The sequence below is a fragment of the Coturnix japonica genome, chromosome 6, assembly GCF_054131305.1.
Source record: "Coturnix japonica strain WE chromosome 6, WE-NBRP24, whole genome shotgun sequence".
In the NCBI taxonomy this organism is placed as follows: domain Eukaryota; kingdom Metazoa; phylum Chordata; class Aves; order Galliformes; family Phasianidae; genus Coturnix; species Coturnix japonica.
In genome coordinates this window covers 1023576-1034589 of record NC_140668.1, presented here as the reverse complement: position 1 = coordinate 1034589, position 11014 = coordinate 1023576, and the positions used below count along the sequence as shown (strand labels likewise).

The 11014-nt window shown below is 46.4% G+C and overlaps 1 protein-coding gene across 11 annotated transcripts in view; it reads left to right on the top strand.

Annotated features, from left to right (window-relative positions):
• The first annotated feature begins 225 nt into the window (after positions 1-225).
• LOC107325871 (scavenger receptor cysteine-rich domain-containing protein DMBT1-like) overlaps positions 226-11014 on the top strand; it is a 23018-nt gene continuing 12229 nt past the window's right edge. For all 11 annotated transcript variants that reach the window (XR_014947293.1, XM_085550625.1, XM_085550622.1 and 8 more), the window contains exons 1-8: positions 226-1578; positions 5337-5666; positions 5774-6103; positions 6831-7160; positions 7530-7844; positions 8376-8705; positions 9061-9390; positions 9967-10305. Coding sequence is in view for 10 of the 11 variants with exons in the window: in XM_085550625.1 (XP_085406751.1) it covers positions 1464-1578; positions 5337-5666; positions 5774-6103; positions 6831-7160; positions 7530-7844; positions 8376-8705; positions 9061-9390; positions 9967-10305 (2419 nt within the window). In the remaining variant the exon portion in view is untranslated. The remainder of the gene's footprint in view (positions 1579-5336; positions 5667-5773; positions 6104-6830; positions 7161-7529; positions 7845-8375; positions 8706-9060; positions 9391-9966; positions 10306-11014) is intronic.

Below are 11014 nucleotides of genomic sequence, written 5' to 3'. Positions count from 1 at the left end.
TTCCTTTCCTTTCCTTTCCTTTCCTTTCCTTTCCTTTCCTTTCCTTTCCTTTCCTTTCCTTTCCTTTCCTTTTCTTTTTTCTTTTCTTTTTTCTTTTCTTTTTTCTTTTCTTCTTCTCTTCTTTTTCTTTTCTTCTTTTCTTTTTCCTTTTCTTTTCTTTTTCTTTTTCTTTTTCTTTTTCTTTTTCTTTTTCTTTTTCTTTTTCTTTTTCTTTTTCTTTTTCTTTTTCTTTTTCTTTTTCTTTTTCTTTTTCTTTTTCTTTTTCTTTTTCTTTTTCTTTTTCTTTTTCTTTTCCTTTTACTTCTTTTCCTTTTCCTTTCCCTTTTCCTTTCCCCTTTCCTTTTCCTTTTCCTTTTTTTCTTTTTTCTTTTTCTTCTTCACAGTATCTCAGTATCACAGTCTTGTGTGAGTTGGAAGGGACCTTAGAGATCATCGAGTCCAACCCCTGAGATTCGAGCCTCCTGTGTAGCAGAGCAGTACTTCTACCACTTTCTTCTTTTTCTTCTTTTTCTTTTTCTTTTCTCTCAGTAGCATCCTTACTCTGTCTTCTGACTCCCTACTTACAAAACTGCAGGCCACCAGGCTGTGCACTGTGCAAGGGATGGAAGACAAAACACAGCAAATTCCTGCACTTCACCTGCTTTTTCTACTGAGTAAAAGAATAATTTTATCCATTTTCTTTCAAACTTAACCTGAACAGCAGCAAACCTATACAAGTGCCTTAGCCACTGACCGTTTTGATAGTTCTAATGGGAAACCACAGTGGTTAGGGGAAATTTACAGAGCACAGAGAACTCAGGTGTATATGGACTTTTCTTTCCTGCTTTCCTTCTAGCTGGAGAGGTGTTTCCTGGCCAGCTCAGTGTCATGCTGGCTTCAGATTCCATCAATATAGCATTTTCAACATTTCACAGTTTATTTTCTTGCACATGATGCCTTCTTATACCCCCACAACCAGTCAGAAATATTTTAATGAAACAAAACAGGCAAAATTTCCCCAGTCATGTAAATGAAAGCTTGATTTAGGTCAACTGAAGAAATCATCTTGTGCTATACCCATGACACTCACTGCAGGACCACATAGGTGCCCTTGGGGATGGCACGTAAAACACGGGACCAGGGTGCAGAGAAGGTTGTGTTTGCTCTGCACTTTCCTGGAACAGCTTTCCATTTCACAATCAAGCAACAGGAGTAGGCTGTGGAGTGGAGCAGAGGGTCACCTGCTGGAACAGCTACACACAAAGCCCAAGTGGCCAAGGGGCAGAGAAAGCTGGGCTGGGAAAGCAGGGAAAAGCCCAGAGCAAAGGAGATAACAGGAAGAGGGTTTGTTGCTGAAATGCCTGTCACTCCCATCTGCCCCAGTTCCTCTCTGTCCCTCCCAGCTGGCCGGTGGGACCCGGCACTCAGCTGCTGGCTCTCAGCAGGGTGTTCTGCTCCAGCTTCCAGCCCATGGATGTGTGAACATGGGGCTGCCAGTTGCACTCCATCCCTCACCCAGATTCTCCTGGGGCAGAAACCAGCCCACCTACACTGGAGTCAAGAGTGTGAGGGTCCTTCTCCTGATGGTGTGCCTTTGGGGTGAGTGATGCTTTGCTTCTGATCACAGGGATCCCATAGGCAATGCGTGCTCCTCCAGCAGATTCATCCAGGGCTTCTTGGAAGGGCCTGGAGCACAGGCTGGTCAAGGTTACTGGGATTAATTTCTTGAGGGGACAGCACACTGAGTCTCCAGTAGGTAAAAGGGGGCTGATAAACATGAAGGAGACAGCTTATGGAAGAGGGAATGGCTTTAAATTAAATGAGGGGAGACTGAGATGAGGTTTTAGGAGGGAGTAAGGTGGTGAGGCGCTGGCACGGGCTGCCCAGAGAACTTGTGGTTTTCCTATCCCTGGAGGTGTTGAAGGTTGGGTGGGTGTGATATGTGCTATGCAATATGCGATTTGCGATATGCGATATGTGATATGTGATATGCGATATGCTATATGCTATATGCTATATGTGATTTGTGATATGCGATATGCGATATGTCATATGCAATATGTGATAAGCGATATGTAATATGGTGGGGAGCAACCAGCCCATGGCAGGGCTGTTGGGACTAAATGGGCTTTTACATCCTTTCCAACGCAAGCCATACTGTGATTGTAGGACTGTAGGACTGTATGATCCAGTGACCCTCTGTTTCTACGATGCTATGATTTGGGGCAGGAAGGAGTATCTTATGATGGTTTTGGAGGCAGGAGAGATGTCTTTTTGTGACTCTAGCCCTGCAGACTGTACTCCCAAAGCTGAGCATCATCTATCTGCCTCTTCACACATGATTTTGCCAGAGATTTAGAGACTTGGGACTTAGCAGTGTTAAAAGAGAAGAGAGAAATAAGCCCAGTTTTCCTCCTGAGTCTGTCCCATAGACACTCGCAGTTGATCTTCTATCCTGCCAGACCTTGGTTTATTCAGGGCTGTGTTCAGCCAGCTGCTGGTATAGCAAAATTTAGGGGGCTCAACTGAACTCTGCTCTCCTGAGCACGGATGGGCAAAAGCAAATGTTGTAGCACAGCCTTTGTTGTGGGAATGGTTGAGAAAAGACCAAGGGCTTTGTTCAAGTTGCCACATCGTGGAGCAGAAGTGGGTTATTTGGTCTGGGCTCCATTTAGGTGCTTTTTCAGCTCTCCCCTCTTCTTCAGATTGTGTTTGGAGGAAATGAAACTCGGGATGTACTTTCTCTGCCAGTACAGGCTTAATTTCCTAACTGATTGTTACTAAGCCAGCTTGTATCACTTCCTCATGACAGAAAAGAATACTATAACTTGGGTTTTCTTCAATTCACGAGCAGTGAAAACATTCCTTCTATCTGGAAATCCTACTGCTGGAAGTTTCAGAATGGTGACTGCCTGTTCCAGATTCAGCATCTCCTGGATTGTTGGAGTCATCTGGGCTGGGATTGCCTAGGGTAGCCATGAAATCTCATCCCCTGCCCAAGGCAATGTAAGAAAGATACCAAGCTGTGAGGTTGATTTATTACTTCTTATGAGAGGGTAGTTTTTAGTAAAAATGAGGAAAGAGAGCAAAATGCCCATGTGCATGGGGAATGGAGAGCTTGCAGTCTGGGAAGTGAGTGCCTGCAGTGCATCCATTTCAGTCTCATCATCAAAATTATTTTTAGTAGTGTTTCTGCAAAAACTTTTCCCCTGCCTTTATAAATAAAAGAGCTGTGCTACTCCAGCCTTCATGCAAAGGAACAGCTTGTCCTTTTCAGGAAGCCTAGAGCTCCCTGTTTCCGGTTTGTGCCTGAGAATGATGCAGGGATTTGATTTCTATGCTGCTGCTTCTTCCTTTTGGCCTCTGCAACCTCCCATGTGTTATATCTGACTCTCTGCTTACTGATTTGGGGAAATACTTGCACTTTCCTGACTTAGTGTTGGGTCTTCCTTCATGGTTCTAACTCAGGCATGTGATAGAAACCCAGTAGATAAAAGCAAAGAGTGGAGAGTGAAGTGCCCCTGGAGAAGGCAGGTCCCAATTTGGGTGGACAGTGTTTCCCACTGCTCTGTGCAGGTAGAAGAAAGACAACAGGTGTTTAGCTGCTCAGATTTAAGTAGTTTTGTAGGATGGGTTACCTGGCTGAGGAAAGATGCAAACTCCATGTCCCAACTCAGCCTATGACTCAGCACTGGGAACAGCAAAACTGTCTTTCGAAATCATTATCCGTGGTCAAAAATCTCTTTACAGAATGCAATCACATTCCTCTTCAGCATTTATTTTTATGCTGACCGTTAGGCTTTCTGCATTAGTCACTTCCAGTTAATATATTGCTCCACTTTTTTACTGCTCATGCTAAGCGTGCATAAGGAACTGGAGGCAATGTTCTACTGCAGATCTTGCAGAGTGAGGAAATCTTCCCATGAATAAGAATTATTCCACTTCTCCAAATTCTGTGTGTAGCTGTTATACAACCATTTATCTACACCTTTGGTGTGGGATCCATACTGACGTTAAGTATATTCAGGCATTTAGATACAGAGATGGCACTCAGCAGCCTACAAACACTCAGGGCTGTTAGCGCTGCCTCAGGGAGCCCTGGGCATGTACAGTAATAGAATCACAGATTACAGTCATAGATTATCCTTATTTGGAAGGAATTCACTCCTCACTCAGTACTGGTCAACCTAAGAGTTAAATCATATATTGAAGATTGCTCTCCAAACGCTACTTGTGCTCCCTCATCTCAGGGCTGTGATCACTGCTCTGGAGCTTGTTCTCAGCCCACCTCTCTCTAGTGCAGAACCTTTTCCTAACACCCAGTCTCATTATACCCCAATGTAGTTCCATGCCTTCTCATGGGTTCTGTTGATATCACCAAAGTTATCAGCACCTGTCCCTCATGAGAAATCCGCAGGCCACCATGCTTCCCTTCAGTCTTCTCTTCTCTGGGCTGAACAAACCAAATGGCTTCAGCTGCTCCTCATACGTCTTGACTTCTACACCCTTTAATGTCTTTGTTGCCTTCCTTTGGAAACTCTCTAGTAATGTGAGAGATCATAGAATCACAGTATCAAAGCATCACAGAATGGTTTGTGTTGGAAGGGACCTTTAAGATCATCTAGTTCCAACGCTCCCTGCTATAGTCAGGGATATCTCTCACTAGCCCAGGTTGCTCGCAGCACCATGCAGCCTGACCTTGAATTCTTCTAGCAAGAGAGTATCCATAACCTCTCTGGGCAACCTGTTTCAGTGTCTCACCACTCTCATAGTAAATAATTTCTTCCTAATATTTAGTCCAATTCACCTCTCAACGCTTCTCTTGATGCAGCCCAGGATAAGGTTGGCTTTCTGGGATCCAAAAGCACGTTGCTGGTTCATGCTGATACTTTCAACAACTGACACCCCCAAATCCTCCTCCTCAGGGTTGCTCTGAAACAATTCTCCACTCAACCTGTATCTGTGCTTGGGATTACTCCAACCTGGGAGCAGGATGGGACTCAGCTGCCTATAAACAGATACACAGGACCATCTTAGGTTTCTTTGGCCATGTAGAATCAGAATATTCTGAGTTGGAAAGGACCTGCAAGGACCTGAATTCTATCTCTATACAGGATAACCCAAGTTAAATTATGTATCTAAGAGTGTTGTCCAACACTCTTAGATCCATGATCACTTCCCTCAGGCAACCATGAGGTCTTTCTTCAGACTCCTCTAAGCTGAAGATAAGTGTAGTTTCTCTGAAACCTCCTCTGATGCCTCCAGGGGGGCAGGAGGTATCTCAAATAAGTGAGCAGCTGAGCCCCATTCATACTAGGATGACACCTCCAGACTTCTTTTCCCTCTTGGTTTTGCAGGTGCAGTGTCCTCACAGTCGGTGGAACTCCGCCTGGTCAGTGACTTTGGCCGCTGTGCTGGGCGAGTGGAGGTGCTTTACAATGGGATATGGGGGACAGTGTGTGGTGACAACTGGGATGCCCTTGATGGCCAGGTTGTTTGTCGGCAGCTAAGCTGTGGAACGGTGCTGTCAGTCTCAGGAGCTGCTCGACATGGAGAAGGAGCAGGACCAATCTGGTTGGATGATGTAAACTGCACAGGAACAGAAGCTGCCCTTTCTGAATGCCGGGCCAGCCCATGGGGACAACACAATTGTGGCCACATGGAGGATGCCAGTGTGGAGTGCTCAGGTAGACTCAACCAGCCTGTTGTACGGGACCTCCATGCTTGTTCCCCTTCCTACTGTACCTCACTGTACACAAGTGACCCACAATCATTCCTCTTGGGTTGTCTACAGAATCTCACGTCTCCAAGATGGGTCGGATCCAGCTGCTCGATGGTCCCAGCCATTGTGCAGGAAGAGTGGAGGTGCTCCATGACCAAAGATGGGGCACCATCTGTGATGATGGCTGGGATCTTGCTGATGCTAATGTGGTGTGCCGACAACTGGGCTGTGGAACAGCAGTGCTGGCCACGAAAGCAGCTCACTATGGGAGAGGACAAGATACCATCTGGTTGGATGAGGTGAACTGCACTGGAAGGGAGGAATCCATCTTTGACTGCAAGGCAAGTGCGTGGGGAGTCAACAACTGCTACCATGGAGAGGATGCTGGAGTGCTATGTTCAGGTAACTATCACTCAGACCTATAGGCTAAATGATGGTATACAGAATATTTCAGAATTTTCATTACAGTTTCCCTTTGTGGTGCTGCATGCAGGAAAGTTACCATGGAAAGTCTTCTCCTACCTCTGCTGCCTCTCACTATTGCTGAGCTGCAAGATAAGTGAGCTGTCTGGGGTTCCCCAGGTTCAAATGGGCATTTGCAGTCACATGCATAAATTATCAAGCACCTACACATATTAGTCTTGAGGACAACTAACCTGCAAAGCATTCTGCAAGTGTTCATAGAACTTTAGAATGGTTTGGGCTGGAAAGGACCTGAAAACATCATCTAGTCCAACATCTCTGTCATGGACAGGGAGAATTTTCAGGTTGTTTGGAGTCCTGTCTAACCCAACTTTGAAGACTTGGAGTGACAGTGTATACACATAATCACTGGGCAGCCTGTTCCTCTGTCACACCTTCCTCATAGCGAAGAATTTCTTGCTTACATCTAATCTAAGTCTGCCCTGTTTTGGTTTAAAGCCCTTTTACTCTCATAACACACCCTGGTAAATAGTATTATTCCCTCTTTCTTACAAGCCATCCTTTAATATTGAACGGCCATGACTGTCTCAACCATCTTCTGTGCATAAAAGGTTTTAAAGAAGTTTCTGATACATGCTCACCATGAACAGAGGATGCACAGCTCCATCAAACAGAAGCAGCCATGTCTCTCTCTTTTCATTTACAGATTCAGGGATTCCTATTTCGATGGAGCTCCGCCTGGTCAACGGTTCAACTCGCTGCAATGGCAGAGTCGAGGTCTTTCACAACGACACTTGGGCAGCTTTGTGTGATGATGGCTGGGGGATGGCTGAGGCTCAAGTGGTGTGCAGGCAGCTGGGCTGTGGTGAAGCACTGTTCGCTCCTGTTGGGTCTCGTTTTGGGCAAGGATCTGGACAGATGTGGCCAGGCAACATAAACTGCACAGGCTCAGAAAGCGCCCTCTTTACATGCAGAACAAGACAATGGAACAAAAGCACATGTCATCCTTGGACATCAGCTGGTGTGGTGTGTGCAGGTAACCACCTTGGGAATTACATGGGAGGAGTGATGCTTGGTTCATCCCCTTAATTCTCTGCCTTTGCAGCAGATAATGTGCCCTTTTTGTGGCTTCCATATTGTCAAGGGACATTTGCAGGTTGGTGATACTCTGGCTGTTCCCCTTGGCATGGCTGCAATGGGAAGTTTCAGCTTCCAGACTCTTGCCCCTCTGCCAGAAGGTGCTGGGGTCTCAGGCATCCTTTTCATGAGCCTAATGTCATAATCCTGATGCCATTAAATGAAATGATCAGCTCCAGTGACATGCTAATCTTTACATGCTGAGAAACCACTTGTGGATTGCAGGGTGCCAACTCTTCTGCCCTTTTTACTCTTTTGTTCATTGCAGAGGGTGAGCAGATCCGGCTGGTGAATTATAGGAACCGCTGTGCTGGCAGGGTTGAGATCTTACACAACAAGCGTTGGGGAACTGTGTGTGACAAGAACTGGGATTTGCTGGATGCCAATGTGGTGTGCAGGCAGCTGGGCTGTGGAAGAGCACTGTCAGCCCCTGGACAGGCTCAGTTTGGCCAAGGGTCTGGAATCGTGTGGCTGGATGGGATGAATTGCACAGGGTCTGAGTACTCACTGTCTGCCTGCTTGGCCAAGCCATGGGGAATCAATACTTGTGACCACTGGGCAGATGCTGGTGTGGTGTGCTCAGGTGGGTGTTGCTTCTCCTGCATTTCACTTCTGAAACAAGTCAGGGTGTTTGGTGGAAGATGTGGGAACAGCTGGTCCATGCCTCATGCAAAGCTGAGCTGGGACCCAGCTTCAGCATCATTAGTCAATATGGTCTCCATAAACTTGTGCTGTAGCTGGTGAATGATTAGGGTCCCTTCCTCTCATGCCAAAGTGTTTATTTAGGAAGATGGGAGGAATTCCAGCAGGCAACCTTCCCCATTAACCCTTGAGACTGACCATGTCCAACAACAGGAAGAATAATACCAAGGAGGAAAGTCGGGTGCAAAGTTTTCATGGTGGGAGTGGGGCTGACAACTTACACAGTGCAAGCTGTGGGAGCAGTACTGTGTTGCACAGAGAAGCTCTTCTATTCTCCCCTCCTCCTTGCCTTTTAGCGACTGGAAGAAGAGCCAGAAGCTTATTTGTAAGCAGATAAACATGGAAGGAATTCTGTAGAAGGGATTTATGGAAGAAAATTTCCAGCATTTATAACACTCTTGGATATTTGCAGACTCGATCATCCCAGAGCCTGCTCATCTCCGACTGGTGAATGGCTCACATCGCTGTGCTGGCCGAGTTGAGGTGTTTCACGAGGAGATGTGGGGAGCTGTGTGCGACCATGGCTGGGATAAAAAGGATGCTGAGGTTGTGTGCCGGCAGCTGGGCTGTGGGACAGCACTGTCGGCCTCAGGTGAAGCACACTTGGATGCTGGATCTCAGCGCGTGTGGTTGGAGAATGTGAGCTGCGAGGGAACAGAACTATCTCTTACAAAATGCAGAGCGAGCCCATGGGGAAAGAGCAGCTGCAGTCATGGAAAGCATGCTAGCGTTGTGTGCTCAGGTGGGTTTCAGTGAGTAGGACTGGGTTGGGATACACTAGCTATTCCAATATGGTCAGGTCCCCTTCCACCATTCCACTGGATGGAAGATGGCTACTGTTGGAAGCAGATAATCTTCAAGGTCCCTTTCAATTCAAGCCATTCTCCGATTCTCTGATTCTGTGATTTATCCAACTTTGTGCTGGAGCAAATATTCTCAGATCCTTAAACAAGTGCCTCCACAGTGCTGTGGATTCAGAGGCAATGTAACCACAACACTCTGCACAGCATTGCCAATGAGAATGAACATTCCTAATCTTTCTCCACAGAAACTGAATGGATGTGAAGTGTTTGACTGAGTTGTTTCTCTGCTTGCAGGCTCGGTTGTTTCCAGTTTTGCCCCAGTTCGACTGGTGGATGGCCCAGGTCGCTGTGCTGGGAGACTGGAAGTGTTTCACAACGGGCAATGGGGAACGGTGTGCGATGACAGCTGGGAGTTCGCAGATGCTGCAGTGGTTTGCCGGCAGCTGGACTGTGGGGTGGTGATATCAGCTCCACCGAGGGCTTTCTATGGGCAAGGACAGGAACTCATGTGGCTGGATGACGTCAACTGCACGGGGACAGAAGCTGCCCTCTCTGAATGCAACTTCAAAGGATGGGGTATCCACAACTGTTATCATCATGAAGTTGCCAGTGTGGTGTGCTCAGGTAACCAGTGTCCATCAGACAGCAGCAAGCATTCCCGAGGCTTGAATTGGTGATTCCATGTGATTGTAAGGGCCTATGATTCAAGAACAATTTGCAGCCAGTACGGAGACCTTTGAAATCAGTCCCTCATCATCCACTTTTGGATGGAGGACAGCACCTACACTCAGATAAAGCATAGGAAAATTAAATGGCTATAGCCCATTTGTACTGGAATCTCCACTCTGGAGTGCTTTTGATTGGTGCCATTTAGCACAAATCCCGGCAGCTAGAATTATCCAGAGATGATTCTCATCTGTCAAATAGCCTAAACTATACTGGATTTTAGTCCAACCAAGCCCATTCTAAGCAAGTCTTGGGCACCAACTTCTCCTTTTTTAATTTCTTTTTTCTTTCTTTTTTTTTTTTTTTTCCTCATCTAATTGGCATCACATCTAAAAGTCTTCCCCATCTCTCACTGTCAGTGCATCCTTGACCCTCAAAGCTACTCACCCTCTTGTGCAGATGCATTTCAGGCAGCTCAAGGTTTCACAGAGCAGAAGGTATCCCCTCACATGTTTATTCTTTCTGATGTTGCAGGATCAGGCATTTCTGACCTCACAGATCTCCGCCTGGTGAATGGCTCTGATAAATGCTCAGGAAGGCTTGAAGTTTTTCATGACCAGCGCTGGGGAACCGTCTGTGCTGATGGCTGGGGCCTGGCTGAAGCTTATGTGGTTTGCAGGCAACTGGGCTGTGGGACAGCACGCTCTGCCTCAAGCTCTTCCCAATTTGGAGAAGGACCTCGTCTGATCTGGGTTGATGCTGTGGAGTGCACAGGGATGGAGCAAGCCCTCTTTGAATGCAAAGTCAAGCTCTGGGGAGCCCAGAGCTGCAAGTCCAAGGGATATGCGAGTGTCGTGTGCTCTGGGGCTGTAGGTCAGTGTTGGTGAGTCAGGTATCAGCCTTCTCCTTATGAGGTCATGCCACTTGTCCCTGTAAATTCACCCTTCAACTTCTCCTTATCTTGTGTGAACCACTGCTTCTTTCTACAGACCCACCAGGGAGCACAAAATGTTTTTCTTTTAGGGGGCTTACAGAAGGGAAAGTCCTTGGAAATCCCAAACCTGGGATCCCCAGAAATCCTAAGCCTGTAAGACACAGCCTTTCTTCAAGTGACCATCATGAAATCATAGAATCGTTTAGGTTGGAAAAGATCTCTAAGGTTATCAGGTCCAAGCGTTAGCCTAGCACTTCCAAGTCTACCACTAAACTCTGTTCCTGAGCATTACATTTACTCCATCTTTTAAATACCCCTGGGGATGGAGACTCAACTCCTTCCCTGGGCAGCCTGTTACAATGCTTCACAACCCTTTCAGTAGAGAAATTTTTTCTAATATCTAAATTCAACTTTTCTTGGTATAACTTAAAGTTATATCTCTTGTCCTATCACTTGTTGCCTGGGAGAAAACATGAGGAGTCCTGATGCTGCAGGGCTGTATGTCCAGGCAGCTACTCTGCTTGTTTTTCCAGTCACTATTCCTCAGCCATGCTACTCTACAGTCCCTGGAAAGTCCCTTCTTTTTGTCACACTATTCCTTGCACGTGCAATTACCTTCAGTAATTAACGTCTTTCTCCTCTTCTCCC